Genomic DNA, 16,818 nt, shown 5'->3' with positions numbered 1-16,818 from the left:
TTGATCAAAATACTTAAATTTTCAGAAAATTTTAAAACACGTATATTCAAAAGTAAGTATTATTCCCATAATTATTCACTGAACATTAATTAATATTTGTACGATCATTTTTATCTTTGGTTTCTATAAAGGCAACGATGAAATTAGAAAATTTTATTTGAATACCGCGCGTATTTTAGAACATCCGATTTCGGTTATGTTACACCAATCTAAATCGGAGTAAAGTTGTCTCAACTCTACCTTGAGGATCTATAGAAGAACTCTACTGATCCCGAATTTTGGGTCCACGAGACACTTTATAATTAAAATGGTCGTCAGTTGTTGATTCTCGCCATGGATAGAATTCCTATGTGTCATTTTTTAGAATAAGTATATATTTCAAAATTTTCTGGTTAGTAATCAGTCAAATGTGACTAATTGGCTTTGATGGAAAGTGACCCAGAAAATGTCTAATTAATAAAAATCATTCGTTCTTTGAATTGATGGGTTTTAATCGAAATTTTGTTGTCTATTTTGCAAGATAACCTCAATATTGTGAATCAATGTACGAGGATTTCAATTGGTGAAAAATTTTAATATAACAAAATGACTGAATCGAACGAAAATTCTATGCTGGAAGGTGAGGAACCTGAAAATACAGAAGTTAAAGGAACTGAAATGGCGAAATTTGAAGTAACTGAAACTACAGAAAGTGAAATAACAGATGTTATAGAAGTAAAAGATTCTCTTACAACTACCAAAGAGGAAAAAAGTAAAGAACAAAATGAAAAAACTAAAACGCAAAAAAATAAAAGGAAATGTTCTTCTAAGAAATGGACTTGTGATGATGAGAATGTCTGGCGCAATTATATGATGTCGTAAATATTTTTTTATTTTTGCCCCATAAATGCGTCACCAATATGTTAATTAGTCTTTGTTATTTAATTAGTTAATTAGTCTTAGTTTTAGGTGATTTTTGAACTACCACACTATGTAATCTTAATTTGGCAGTTCTATACCAATTATTTATTTTATAATTACATTTTTTTTCAAAATAAAATAAAATACTTCTAGATTTATTGAAAAATATCGAAGATTAAAACGAGCCGATAAACCTAAGGAGAAAAATCCGGCGGCTCTTCCTGGATTTTCTCAGTTGGTATCGAGTGAAAATATTCCTCAAGGATTAAAATGTTTTCCATTGAATACTTTTCATCAGAACTATAAAGCTAATCTTCTCAGAGAATTAACTCCTGATGATAAGGTGAGAATGTTAAGAAAAATGTGCTCAGATCAATCCGTAAGATAAACTTCGACTTGTCCTCGAAAAACTCGGGTAACTCGAATATATTAAAATTTATGAGCATGAACTTAGAAAATTACGTGAAGATATTTAGGACAATCTCTAAGTATTAAATCTATTCCAGTCAATTTTTTATACATTTTGAAGCTGAAACTGGAACCCAGTTTTGAGCACTCAATTTATTTTTTTATTTAAGAGCTTGCGCTAAAATAAAAAAATAAGTAATTGCCTGTAAACATTAAACAAATCCATTTCTCTCATCAGGCAGATATTTTAAGTTCCCTTCAACAAGATGTTCCAAAACTATCAAAAAACATTAGTAAAATATGGCCTGGGACGTCACCATATATCAAGAGGAAATTGGCAGAAGAGTGGAAGCACATTGAAAAAATAACGAAAAGTAAAAGAATGGGAGTATTGCCGTGTCTTTTGGAAACAGAAGATATAAGCGAATATGGGCCTAATGACGATTATATTAGTCATAAGGGATTGGGACATGCAAGAATTCCACGTACACATCCCAAAATCGCCAAATATTTAATGGTGGATCGAGCTGCTGGTGAAAATCCAGGATTGGTGGATGGAGATTATATACTGCTTGAGTTCTCGTCTAAAAAGAAAGGAAAAAGAATATATGCAGATGTATGTCTCAGAGGCCTGAAAGGAATGCATATTGTGGAATTATCTCCAAGACGTGAAAGAGAAAAAACTTGGAAATTCTGCTTCTATCAAGCGGTTGTTGCTTTATTGGCTAAAACACAATTGAGGTATAAGTATACATACCAAATTTGTATTAAGGGTAGAATGGTCAATGGTGAATAAAGGGGGGATTCTGGACTGGGTGAAGGTATAAGATTTGTAGATATAGGATCTATGCTCCTAACAAAGAAAGGTAGCGAAGTGTCAGTTACCGAATAAATTACCCCTACATAGTGTGTTAATATTTAGCAATGATCAGAGTGTCAGTAATTGATATGAATTAAAGTTGTCTACATTGCCGAATACCGAATTCAGAATTCCTCTTTTATTATCAAAGTTTTTTAAGTCCAGTTAGCGATAGTTTATTATTAAACGACGATATTAAATACAACATTCCAAACCCCGGGAGTTATATTCCCTTTTTCCATCGAGGTAAGAATGTAAGTTTTGAACTTTTCTCTAGAAAAATTATAAAATTCATTCAATATTTATTCGATAATAAACTATATCGCCAACTGGTTAGAAAGAAACAAAAATTTTGCTTAGAATCAGAGATATCATGAAACAACGGTTTCGGGGGGTGAACTTTTGGATTGGTTTTGATCCCATCAACTTGTGTATATGTACACTGAGAAAACTGTTTGGCTGGAACAACAAGAATGTTGTTGTCCCAACAAAATAACTTCGTTGCTCTTTGTGCAACAAAACTATTTTGTTGAGCCAACCAAATTTTTTTGTTGGTACCTTTTGTCGGCCAAAAAAAATTGTTTTGTTAGTAGGAACAATTTTTTTTTGAGGCAACAAAATTCTTTTGTCACCTCAATACAATATTTTCTTGGTTTAACAAAATTTGTTCGTTAACCTAACAAAATACTTTTGTATGGTCAATTAAATTATTATTGTGTGTGAAATACATTGTTTTGCTGTATACACAAAATAGTTTTGTCGGCCTTGCTAAATATTTTTTAGGTCAAAAAAATATTTTGTTTAAAAAGATAGTTTTTCTTCAGTTCGTCATCTCAATAATGTGAATTTTATAAAAATACAACCAAAAACGATAAAGAATGAAAAAAGTACCTCCGACACGGAGTCGTTATCGTCGCCCTCTACAAACAATTCCGTTGGTGATTTATTTTATACTTTCTGAAAAGAACTATTATCCTGATTCGATGTTGAATTGGAGATACCTTTTTCCCTAACACGATGTAATCTCGTAGCTTTTGTTCAAATTTTATTTGTATTCTAAGCACTTCGTGTGCCAAGAGTTTTTCAATAAAAGTAATATCAGACATGAGACCCTCAAACACATCTTTATCATTGCCATGCTCTACGAAAAGAAAGATAAAATTGTCTACACTCAACGATAAATGAACAGTTAAACTATTTCATTTACGAGGTATTAAGTATCCATAATGTTTATTCACTTACTTAGCTTAGTTTAAACAGCACGTCTGACGATACCGGAATACGCGACTTAACTAGTATTATCCACCATCATGGAAATTAACTTGCACACTTGTGCACGTGGTCCCACTGAAAGAGTGCATATGCGTGCCTGCATCTTTCGTTGGCCTTACTGAATAGTTTTGTTGGCAAACCAAAAATTTGTTCAGGACAACAAAACAAGGCTTAACAAAATAATGTTGTGTTAAGAACCAAATATTTTGTTTGGCCAGCAAAATAATTTTGTCCTAACAACCAAAATTTTGCTCTGACAACAGAAACTGCTCAAAAAATGGTTTTGTTGCGAATACTACATTTTTTGTCTCATTGTACATTAAAAAAATTCTTTTATTTTGTCATTCGAAATTTAAAAATTATCATAAAGCTACGAAAAAACCATTAGACAATGTTCATTGTTACATACTCTCTAAATCCATATCAGTGATAAGTATACCGCTAATTCAAATCAGCGTATATACGCTGGCAAATCAGTGAAATTTACCTGTTGATCAATGAAATTTCACTGATCAGCAGCAAAATTTCGCTATTTTATGCGGCGTATATACTTGATTTTAATTAGTGGTATACTTATCGCTGATTCAGGTTTAGAGAGTATGTGTACAACCAGGAAGGGTAATTTAACCTCCAAAATGCGATAAATACTATATTTGTGCTGGTATTGGAATATACATACTATTTATTGTTAACACATGCATTTACGCTAACCTTAATAAAATGTAAAAATAATTTTTCAGCTAAAATTAAAGAATACTAATAAGGGGTGGTTTACCCTCCTGAAATGTACTTTTGTGAAAACCCCTAAAACACGTCGACTTGACAATTTGATTTTCTTTAGAATAAAATTATGTTTGTAAATATTCGATTATTTTTGAAGTTTTTACAGAGCAAAAAGTGCAGAAAAACTCATTTCTACCCCCATTAAAAATAAGGGATGCAACCTCTAGGAAGCAAAGGCGATACGTATATCGGCGATCAATGATAAACAATCTCCAATTGGTTACAACAACAAAATTTGCATAGTAGTAGAGTTCGTGAAAAACTGTTTTTGCGGGCTGAACTTCCGGGTTACTTCTCAACCCTTTAAAATGTTTCTCGGTGAAGTTCCATTGAAATCGATGACTGACACTTCAATACCCCTCCTTTAAATGGTACGCAAAGTGCTTAAATCCAACTATCTGCGTCAGAATGAACGAGAAAGAATTGGAGATACGAAAGATTTTCCAAAAAGTTTTCAAAAAGCGGTTTTTAACTCCTGGCGATAAAATTTTAAAAATTTGGTGTATACAGATCCGGCAGATTTTGACTAAAACCCATCATATGGACTAGATGATTTCATGAAAAGTGTAATTAGGCATTAAATAACATTCTCATATGGTTTTTGGGAAAAGTATGTAATGGACGTAAACAGCAGAAACTGACAATCGGTAAGAAGGCTTGCATTTAAAAGATTTCGAAAATTTCCTGCGTATCCTGCGCTCAATGTTGATGTGACAATCATTAAATTCGAATAAATACCGTTTTTGTTCTTGCAGTTTGAATCCCCATAGCAATAGAAGTTATCCCGGAAATTGATTTACTTTCGTTACCCAGCGGCCACAATATTTTTCTGGGTACTTTTGAATACCCCAAAGCAAACATAAAGTAGAACAATTTTTATTCCTAGTAATTTCGCATATTTCACTATTTTTATTAACTGTTTTCAAATAATGCCGACGTAAAAGGCATTTGAAAACGCAGTATTAGCTATTTTACTACAGAAAAACTGGGGGTTCACTAAAGTTAAGGCTCAAAAAAGAGTTGGTATCTTTTAGATATTGAACTCCAATAGACAACATTGACAACATTGCTACATAACCTAGAAACGATATTTATCAGACCATTATATCTACTTTAATTTCGGTAATATTTTGTACTTGGATTATCTTCATTAAGTTATGTCCATTAGAGTTGGATTACATTTTTGCTTTTAGTTAAAAATCATGTGATTAATTAAACAAAATGTCGAAGTGGGCAAAGCGGAAAATACGTACTTTATAAATAAGATCAACTATAATTTGGGTTCCTTTAGAACGCCAACTAGGGTATAATTTAGAGATTATTGATCTTTTTGAGTTTCTTTTCAGCAAGTGGGGTTCATTTTTGGTGCAGTTCCTTTGGAACCAAAAATAGGTTCTAATGGAAACCCCATCTTTTTCTGTGACGTCAGCATTAATTTCCACACATATAGCTGTAGTGTAAGATAGGGCTACCAGACGTCCTGGTTTGGCCTCACCTGTCCTGATGTCCTGATTTTCTGTTGAAAATCCATGACAATTCCCAGGTTTTTACAGAACTATATTTTTTTCGAGAAATCTTATTAATTTGAACAACAATTGCTAATTGAATGTCAATTGCGAGAGCATTTCTTCTTTGAAACAACTCTAATAAAGCAATGACCGCAACCGACTTTTAGCAGGGTATATTCTCAGGATTATTTAAAACTGCCCGACCTGACAGTATACGATTTCTAAAAAAAAAAGATTCAAGATCTCGTAATCAGGCTCATTTCGCTCGCTCTCTCTCTTTCTCTCTCTCTCTTTCTCTTTCTGTCTGTCTCTCTCTCTCTTTCTCTATTTTTCTTTCTCTTTTTCTTTTCCTCATCTTCCAAGTGACTTTTAGAACTGCCCATTACTTTTTAGAACTGCCCATTTTGGTAGACCTGCCGTTAGAATATCGACGGGTGAGTGGAAGAACGTAGTGTCTAATTTTTGTTACAAGAGACGTCGTATCTCGCCCCGGTCTTAGTTAATATTAGTAACTTATTTGATCGAAAATCTGTACCACATTTCAAATTGGTACTCCTTTAATAAGAGCGTTACTAATAAGGTTTTATTAATGCAAATTAAGCGCTTCTTTCGTGTGTAATTTTGTGTCTTTTCTATGTTTAAAAAAAGGGTAAATTTACGAAACATTATACGTATTAAAAAAAAGGTCATAGAATTAAAAAGATTTGTTTCAAAAATACACACTAGGTACTTAAAATAGAAAAAAATATATAGCGCACCATCTGGGCTCCGTAGTCGACCAACCTGGAGACTTGGATGCATACTAGTTACTTGAAAAAGAGGAGAAATATAGCTTGCACTTCTAGCTGGACTCCGTAATCGGCCACTATGTAAAGTTATAGCCGTAGGGTTTTCAGAAATATATTTTGTACCTCATTTTAGCAGATATTCTTCATTGTCAGCAGCATAATTAATTTGAAACAATTTTTTACAAATATTTTATAAGTTATTTTTTAAATAAAGTATATTGTGCCCTTTTATTAGTAATCTCATACAGGCTGAAAAAGTATAAATTTTTAAAAATACGTTCCTTAAACTGCAAACGAGAACGACGCCTCGTAAGCAGCGGGCGATGAACGACGTCTTCTGAACAGCGAATGAGTTTCGACTTTTTTTGAACCGCGAGAGAGGCACGACGCGACGTCTCTTGGGCGGTCGAGATATAGTACGACGTCTTTTGAATCTGCGAGAGAAATACTACGTATGTTCGACCACAAACTAGATACGACATGTACTGGAACCGTGGCGAAATACGACGTCTCTTGAAACAAAAATCAGACACTACGTTCTTCCACTCACCCGTCGATATACCCTGAATTTGAGTAAACACTGTTTGCAATACATTTTGACTAGACCCACATCGACGAACGCAATTAAACGTAAGATAATTTTTCATTTTAAATACTTTAACTTTCTTTTTTGTAATTGATACAATTTGAATTAAGCGCGTGTTTTGCGATAAAGTAACGTATTATTATGCTCAGTCCTAATAGATTGTATAGATTTCATGCTTTTGTAGAGCCTACTAATGTCTTAAACCAAAAATGTGTTTTTAATTTAATTGGGGTTACCTTTGGCAGGTCCGAAGTCCGATTGGCTTTGAACAGGATTGGAAATTTAATTAGTTTCGCTGCCTAATCGGTGAATTAAAAACGTAAGACAGAAACAGCATTCTTAGGGATTTAAACTTTTGATAGCTTTAAAGGGTGAAAATTCAAAAGTGTATAAGAGCCATTTTTTCGAAATCCGGTTTTCATCAATTTTTTATCTACAATCGAAAGCCATTATTTTCGCCTTGAAAGCACTGCAAACTTTGAAATAGTTTGCGCTTAAGAATTTTTTTAAATCGCGTTCTGGTAAGTCAAGGCATATTGGAAATTTAAAACTATTTAAGAGCCAATGGTCTGGTAGAACTCGGGGCGAAATTGCCTCTTTATGCCTAAACTAAATATTGGCTCTTACGAGGCCGCAACCTGATTTTCTAGCTGGAAGAATCTAGGCTTCCCCTCTGCTGGCCCTCGACAGGTTATTGTCGTGTGCTACTCGACTTAAAGTATTTATATACTCACTTCTTAGCACTATTTCTTTTAATTAAACTAGATGAAAAGCTTTATTCATAAAGATATATTTAAAAAATAATTTTTATCAACTAATTATTTTCTCGAGGGAACCTTGTAAAGCCCTCAACATATAAAACGGGTAATACAACTGTGAGTGCAAAAAATTACATTAATGTTGTGATACTTAATTATACTTAAATTTAAAAAAGAAAAAATTTAAAAAATGACCGAGATGCAAACTTTTAAAACGTTCATTTTTTCTTTTAAAAAAAATATAAAACATTTGGTGTCTTAAAGATTTCAAAAGAATTTTTCTTAAAGATGGATTTAATTTGAAATCATGTAAGTACGTTTAAACCTCATATATTACAAATCGAGCTTCAAAAACGTTTTTTTCCTAATTTCTAAAGTATCGGATGAATGCCGTCAAGCATTTATGATATCGCACTCAGCGTAGCATCGTAGCTATGGAGATTAGGCGTTCGACTTTTAAGCGTGCGGTGCGTGCGCTCGATTCTCAGCGCTTGGGGATATTTTAATAAACTGCGTTTGCCTTTATTATTATTATTATTTATTATTACACCATTAAGCCATTTCCCTTTTGGGGTGGCGTGACTCACTCGGTAGGGGAAAGGAGTAGTGTGTGGAAGGGATAGAGATTTTTCACATTGATCCAGAATTCTCGAGCTATTTAAGTAAATAACACGTTCGTTACGCAACACTGCTCCGACCCAGGATGCTGATCAATCTCTCTGGCAATCACCCCAAGCGAAGAACCTCACGAAGTCGTTATGTAAGGTTCCCCACTTGGGTCCATTAGTGGCCAAGGTCTTTTGTTTCAGGCGTCACTCACTCTACTAACACTGTTTTCATTAACTATTTTCCGCCATACTTTCCTGTCCTGGTATACTTCTCTAGCTTCTTTTATGTCCATGCATTTTTCATGCAGGCACTCGTGTTTTTGTGACTTCTTATGTCTCTTCTAACTAGGGTTTCATTCACACATTCTAACCATTCTTTCCGCGGTCTACCTCTGGGCACGCTACCATTTACTTTACCTTAATACATTTGTTTTGTTAGTCATTCATTTGGCATTCTCTCAACATGTCCGAACCATCTTAACCGATTTCTTTCCCATGTGTCTACTAGCGTCTCTTCTGCACCACATTCTTTTAGAATTATCTCCTTACTTACTTTGTCCATCAGGGTTTTCCCGCATATTATGCGCATGAATCTCATGTCAATTGCGTTAATTTTACTTTTATCTTTTTCTTGATAAGTCCATGTCTCGCCACCGTCTAGTACAGTCGGTAAAAATATGGAATTATGTATTGCCATTTTAGCTTTATTTGTTATATTTTTACTTCTGATAAGGGGACCTGCTCTACCAATAACCTTCTTACCTTCACTTATTCGTCTATCGAATTCCTCATCTATCTTCCCGTCCCTAGTAAATAAGCTACCAAGGTATACGAACTTATCAACTTGTTCAATTCTCTCATTTAATAAAATATTGCATAGTGTTTTCTCACTATTTCCTTCGAACACCATAGTTTTTGTTTTATTTGCGTTAATTTTGAGGCCCACGCTCTTCATGCTTACATCTAGTTTATTCAACATTCTTTGTAAGTCTTCGATAGACTCTGCCATAACAACCTTATAATCTGCGAACGCTAACCCACGTACCCTTACTGTGTCGAGATCCAAACCCTCTTCGTCGAAGAGAGCCATTCTTAAACACTTGTCCATAAATAATATAAATAACCATGAAGACATAACTCATCCTTGTCTAACTCCTTGCATAATATCAAAACAGTCACTCACTTTCCCATTCGCTCTTACACTCGCTTTGCAACGTGTATATATTGCTTTTATAGCTTGTAGGATCCATCCATTGACTCCATACACTTTCAGGACTTCCCAAAGTTTATTTCTATCTACCTTGTCAAAAGCTGTTTCTAGGTCAACAAATGCACAAAAAACTTTTTTCCTACTCTCAAACTTTTTTCTGTTATTTGCCTTAAGCTAAATATTTGATCTGTACATGACCTTCCTGGCATAAACCCACTTTGGACTTCCCAAATCTTTGCTTTTGTTATTTTCATTACACTACGAATAAGTATTTTTGAATATATTTTATTTACGGTGCTTCATAAGCTAATCCCTCTGTAATTATTGCACTCGATTTTATCTCCCTTTCTCTTGTATATTGGTACGATAATCGCTTCTTTCCAATCGTCTGGGATGTCTCCCACCTCGAAACATAAATTATAACGTGCGGGGAGTATAATTAAGAATTAAATGTCAATAAGAATACGAGAAAAACGGAGGAGAGTTTGTCAGTGGGTACAGAAAGGTATAAAATCTTTAGATTCAACTTTTTCAAAGAAAATTTATTTTACAATTGGATTAATATTTTCCTTCTTTGAATGAAATATTTCTGATAATAGATTATGGCAATGTGCTAGTTAAACTTTTTTACTATTGGAACCATAGCATCACACTACAGCATTAAAAGCATGATCAATTTTTTAATAATTTAAAAATATTTTATTTGAATCAACATCGTCTTAGAAGTATTCTTTTTCTCAGTGTGTAAGGGACTATCTAGGTTCTATAACGACCCTATTAATAGGTCCTCATTGGCTTGTCTACTTCTAACCTCGCTGTCCGAGCGTAGCGTTTCCGCTTGTGCCCTCGATAGATTGCCACTTTAGGGCCTCGATAGAAAATAGGAAATCTAGACAGGGCGTACATTTGAATAGTCTATTCTTTTCTGAACATTTTGATACCAAAATTATTATTCCAATCGCCGAAACATCGCAATACTATGGTCAATCGGGCATTAATTTTATGAAATATTTTTTCTCCATAATGCATAATGCTGAAAATAATAAAATATTCATGAAAACATTTTTAATAAACCGAACACTAGTTTTTTCACTTAAATTTCTATGCATTTTAGTACATGGTTTTTAAAGTTCCATGTTAACCGCTTGATGTAACATGATCATTATTGGTTCTTACAGTTTTGAATTTCGAGACCACTTCGACTTACACGTAATTTTTATCGGAAGTACTTAGAATTTTGAGACGTTACATGTTTTATGATAATCTACTAATAATAGTTCACAAAATAATAAAATATTGAAAAATGCCAACATGCAAACGTTTTTCCTCCGCCTCAGAAAATTTAAAAAATGGCTCTTATACACTTTTGAATGTCCACCCTTCATTTGGATGCAAGCCTTCTTACCGGAAACTCGTTTGACTGCAGTGTTTGCCGTCAGCTCTTTTCACACTCGTAGTTCGAGTCGCCGGCTCATACATGAAGCTCCACGCTCATATCACAAATAGCTTTTACGATTCAAGATGTAAATTCGTGTTTAATTAAGGATTTAATTCATTACATCTACTGAATCGATTGCTTTTATTCTAAAATCTAGTATTCTTCATTTAATCCAGTCGCCAGTTATGCTTCTGTATGCAGATATAAAGCTTAGGTTTAAAAGACCTCTAAACGTCCCTACTTTCCATTTTTCAAATTCGTGTACAAACTTTGTTTTCGAAACAGCCAACTAACGTATCCCCGATTCATAGATTCTGATATCTTTGAATTAGCTACATGACTTGGCATTAAAGTTTTGGAAAAGTGTTAAAATTTAAAAACTTATTCTTCTATTAAATCTACTTCTATTTATTCGAGTCAGTCCTTTTTAATTTTTATAATTTTAACGTAAACTGTGAAATCAATATTATAAATTTCAAACCTCTCTAAAAAATATTCCTATGTAATTCGTTCTATATTCAGTCTTTCCAAATTTTGATTTCAGCTATAAAAGATTTATATTTTTAGAACTTAAAAATGTACAAGAAGTATTTTATGTGGCAGGAACATTCGGCGAGCCGTAGGCAAGCAGAAGGCGTAGACTTAGGCAAGTCGAAGACGAAGCCGAAGGTGAGCCTTAGGCAAGCCGACTGCTCATTTTCGTAAATTTCTGGACATTTGGTAAATTATCAGAAATTTCTGGTCATTTGGTAAATTATCAGAAATTTCTGAAAATTTAAAATAGTTGAAAATGACAGGAAATTCAAAGTATCTGAAAATTTCCAGAAATTCTAGATAATTCATGTTAATTTATCGGTAATTTATCAGAAGTTGATGGTATCTTATCACTTTGTGTTTATCCAAATACTACAAACAATTACTTTTTTTAACCTTTAGAGGGTTTACCTGGCAAGACTTCTTTAATTTTTATTTCTAGATTAAAATGTTCATTTTTGTAATATTTCTACCGGTTTTTAATGTAATTTAAGTTGAATTGATCGTTTCCAACCCCTTTTTAACTACCCCATACCCCTCAAGTTTACTATTCGAACTATTTCAAAACGGTGCCTTGTTTCGTTTGCATGAGATTATAATTATATTCAAATATTGTTATAAAATGTTTTGGACGTTAATATTTGATATAATTCAATATAAATTCATCCCCCTCACAATTTTTGACTCTTTTTTCCATTTTATCCATTTTCAGGCGGAGCAAAGGGATAGTTTTTAGTTTTTATCTCATTATTTGGGTTATTTTTGAATTTACGGTATTTTTTATCTCAGATTTGGATTCAACGTCAAAAAATACGTCAAAAACATATATTTGCACTTCCAAATACACGAAAATTAAATTTCGTGACTTTGTCTATGATCAATCAATGATATAAGATCATTTTTGGGCCAATTTTCTGAGCTCGATTTTCCTACCAAATTTCCGGCCCTCTAAAGGTTAATTAAACTACAACGCAATAGTGAGGTTACCACTCTTGAAAATCGGGTTATATAATTTTTTTAAGGCAGGTATCAAGATTAGCTATATAAATTGCTACCCTATGGAACAAAGAAAGATATCAAAAAGCTTCATTATCACGCCTGTGTCGGAAAGCAGTTATTTGTGATTCAAGGACCGTAAGTGTCACTTTTTTGGCCGGAGTACTGCAATTTACACGAGGCAAAGTGACATTTAGGGGCCGAGTGTTACGTATACCATTTTTATCACACCAGTCATACATATTATTTTTTATCACATCAATCAATCATAAGCGCAAATAGGTTGCATAAAGCCCTAATCTAAAAACCCGAGAGGGTCCAGAGTCGGAGGTCAGTAATGTGCGTGGGGTAAGAAGTCGACACTAAAATACCCTAAGTACGCTAAGTACCTTATGCCAAAAAAGTTCTATTGTAGACAAAACCTTGTTTCTGCATGAACATTGCGATAATAGCTTTAAAAAATATTGTTTACAATAATAAGATATATTCTGTAATTTTTTTTTTGACCTTGATTTCGAAACAGTAACCTTGATTATCACATCAGGTAATTTTTGCTGACTTTCTCAACCAAAGTTGCCAACGGCCTGTTTTACTGCATACTAGAAACATATGGTAGTCTTACTGACGACTCGATCAATCGCTGATATCGTCGCTCCTTGATTCGTTTCACATAACTGAGCTTAGAGCACTGTTAAACTTTGAAGAAAATAATTATTTTTAAAATATAAATTGGCATACATCAGGTACTTTTATATCATTAAATCCTAATATTTTCCCAATTTAGATACAAACTTGCATGGAGTGTAAATGTAGATTATATCTACGACCACGCTTGGATGCTTTTCTTGCACATGGGTTACATCAATATAAGGAAAAATCAACGTTTTGACGATATAGTGGTTTATAATTACAAATACGGCATTGAACTGGAATTGATTCACGAATTAAAGGAGATTCCTCGAATCACTGACGTGAATTCGGATTTTGAGGAGAAAACTTTGAAAAAGCAGGAAGAGTTAGAGAGAAAGGAATTGATGCACACTTCAGAAGTAATTGGTTCCGAGAAGAATTCGATCACCCAAAAATTACTAGTTCATAAAACCACAAAAGAAATAGAGGATTGGTTTGATAAGTTGGATCTACAGAACAAGAATTGTGTCTTCAGGACGACTAGATTTGCTTTAGCTTTTTGGAAAGATGGACTCTACTGGTATCTCTATAATCCTTTTAGGTGTGATCAATTTGGATTGTGGAATGACTGTGGATACGGCTGCATCATGAAATTTTGCTCAAGAGAGTCTCTGAAAAGACATCTAATGATTTTGTTGCTTCGCGCTTATGTGTATGAGGCTCATTTGGTGGTGAATGAAGATGGCACCGATGAGCAAGAAAACGGAGAAAATGAACATGAAGGCCAAGGAGGCGGAAAAAAAAAATGCAATACATTCGAAGGAGATATACCGAATGAAGGAGATGGAGATCGAGAAAATCAACGAGAAAATTCAAGCAATCCAGATGGACTAGAAGAGGAATCAGAACTAAAAAAGGACGTCTTCACTATCCAAATATTCCAGATGACATACCACTGTTGCGAATTTCACAACATCAAATTATTACAAAGGGGTGTTCCCAAACAGAAATTGCATTCTTTACCCAAAAACGAATTATATGCTTGTCCAGTAGACTCAGATGAGTTGTCAGACAGTTGTGTGAATGAAGAAGAAAAAGAATTTGATATCTGTGGAAGAGAAAAATTAGAGAAGCAAAGTTGGCTTAAATCAATGAGAATTACATGGGCAAGATTGTCAAGTACGGAGAAGGAAAAGAATGAAAAAGATATCATTACCAAGAAGCTGAAGTGGCATCATTATTATGTGGAGGAAGAGGGTAAGCTTTTCTCTTTGTGGGGCCAAGTACATATTAAAGATCCAATTTTTCCGGTGGAGAATAGAGGCAAACAATGTAATGCTTGCTATGTAATTTTTGCTGGCATGACGAAGCTAATGGCACCAGAATATTGGTCCCCTCGGACTTTAGATGCCATTTTGTTTTGTGGAGATGGGTACGTCTTCTTTATTTTACTGTTCTTATCTATTCATCTTATTCACTTTTATCCTATATACGTATCATATACATATCAACTTGTTGCACAAAAGTTTCAAATAAATAAATGTAGCATCCACTATAGGTGTTTATACTGTAAAATTATCATCTAATCAACCATATTTCTACCTTACACAGCTACTATACCTCCAGTGTCCTAGAAGCGGAAGAAAAATCTCGAAAACCAGAATATGTGAATGTTGAATGTTGGAACAATTACCTCTCTGAATATTTTAAAATTGGAGAGTTATTATTCCAAGTCCGAGTACTACCAGAAATTTGTGGAAAAATATACGTCAAATCCAACAGATATCTTTGGAAAACCTTAGAGCAATTTTTTCTGAAATATCGATTTGGTATTCTAACATGTGAAAATGTATGTCTTGGAATTTCGAAATATTGTGAAGCCTACTATATATTCGATGCTCATTCGTTTGGACCTCCCTTATTTCAGTATGGGACTGGAAATGCTTATATGCTAAGAGCCACTTATTTTTTTAAATTTATTACTATTTTAATTATAACGATTGGATCACCAGAGTGCAGTCAATTTTCTTTGAATCCAATCGAAATTTTGCAGATTCATGACCTTAATAATGTCAATGGCCCTGGGAAGAATCACAAGGAAATATTTAGGGAAATTAAGTAAAAGACAAAGTGCTCAATTAACGATTAAGAAGGTTATAAAAAGAAGTGAGTCGAAGAGTCGGGGTAATGCGATTAGTAACATAATTTCTTTGAAGCGTCCAAGTACATAATCTTAAGATGCATATTTGATTTGATTATTATATGTATAAAAGCATAAATTGAATATACAGTTGTACATATATAGTTGTTAATGGTCGAGAAAATTCATTGAATAAAAAAAAACAATTCAATTTTTAAGGTTGTTAAGACTTGGCCAGTGACTGTTATTTTCACTTCTGTAGATATTCTTTTATCTCTCTTTGTTACGCCGTAACAATTTTATTTTATTTCTGATATTTTTTGTAATTTTTCCATTTTTTATTAATACTACTTTGAAAATATTTGTCATCCTTCGAATTTAGATAAAGGCTCTACCAACACAGCTGTTAGTCAGATTTCTTTGAAATTGTTACTTTCTACTTTTATGTATTTCTGTTATCCCAAATTCTTTAGGTTTCAGATTTTCTTGTCTTAAGAAATTTATTTATGTATTTATGATTTAGTCTCCTCCTAATCTTTTACTTTGACGCCGAGCACGTTCTTCTAGGTACTTAAGGAAATGGTCGACCTTGGTACAGCCTAAGGTCCTAGATTAGGTCCTAATTATTATTACCCTATCGGTCTCTCGCAGTCCCATCTTGTACCTTCCGGCCCTTTTCTCCATTTTTTCCCACCATCCCTTCCAACATTTAGAGAAGAATCTGTTGTTCCCAGCCTCTCAATTTCCACCAATAATCTTCAAATACGCTCCCACTTATTTACCAAAATTTCACACTTTTCCTTTTCTTCGAGACTCGATATTCCAGTCAGCGAATTCAATTATTCTTGTACCTTCGTATAGTTAAGAACTTATCTTGTTACTCTCGCGCAACTGAACTTATTATAGCAGATTTTTCGGTACGATTATTGTCCAATATCTTTTCTCAATGAACGAGTTTTTATATAGTAAACATTTACTTGTTAACAGAAATCACCCCAAAACATGGTCCTTCGAGAAACCGGTTACATTTTACGTCGGTAAAAAGTGCTTTTGTGATCTCGTGCTCACAGTTGAGTGATTTTAAAACTCAGTGACATTCAACCTAGTGACTCTAAGAGCTAGTGAGTGATTTTAAAGCTCAGTAACATTCAAAACAGTGGCTTCAGAAACTAGTGAGTGACTTTAAAGCTCAGTGAGTTTAAATACTAGTGAGTGAAAAAAGTATGTAACTTTAAACAAAACTTTAAGTGAGAAGTGATCAAAAGCAACCCAGTACCAGGACAGAGAAATCTGCACTCTTAATATTGCGCGTTGAACTTTCATGTTCAACCAAAGATAAGTCAAACATACAACGGATTTTTATATTCCAGCAACGGATGTTTACATCCTTTCAACGGATT

General features: G+C 33.7%; 1 protein-coding gene across 1 annotated transcript; it reads left to right on the top strand.

Annotated features, from left to right (window-relative positions):
• Nucleotides 1–275: 275 nt before the first annotated feature.
• LOC117179071 lies at nucleotides 276–15,575 on the top strand. The gene is made up of 5 exons (XM_033370711.1): nucleotides 276–857; nucleotides 1,054–1,243; nucleotides 1,547–2,049; nucleotides 13,433–14,710; nucleotides 14,890–15,575. The coding sequence occupies exons 1-5, from the start codon at nucleotides 586–588 to the stop codon at nucleotides 15,398–15,400; spliced, it is 2,754 nt and encodes a 917-aa protein (XP_033226602.1). The 5' UTR covers nucleotides 276–585; the 3' UTR covers nucleotides 15,401–15,575.
• Nucleotides 15,576–16,818: the final 1,243 nt, after the last annotated feature.

Source organism: Belonocnema kinseyi, chromosome 8 (genome assembly GCF_010883055.1).
Source record: "Belonocnema kinseyi isolate 2016_QV_RU_SX_M_011 chromosome 8, B_treatae_v1, whole genome shotgun sequence".
NCBI classification, from domain to species: domain Eukaryota; kingdom Metazoa; phylum Arthropoda; class Insecta; order Hymenoptera; family Cynipidae; genus Belonocnema; species Belonocnema kinseyi.
This window is presented reverse-complemented; position numbering and strand designations above follow the sequence as displayed.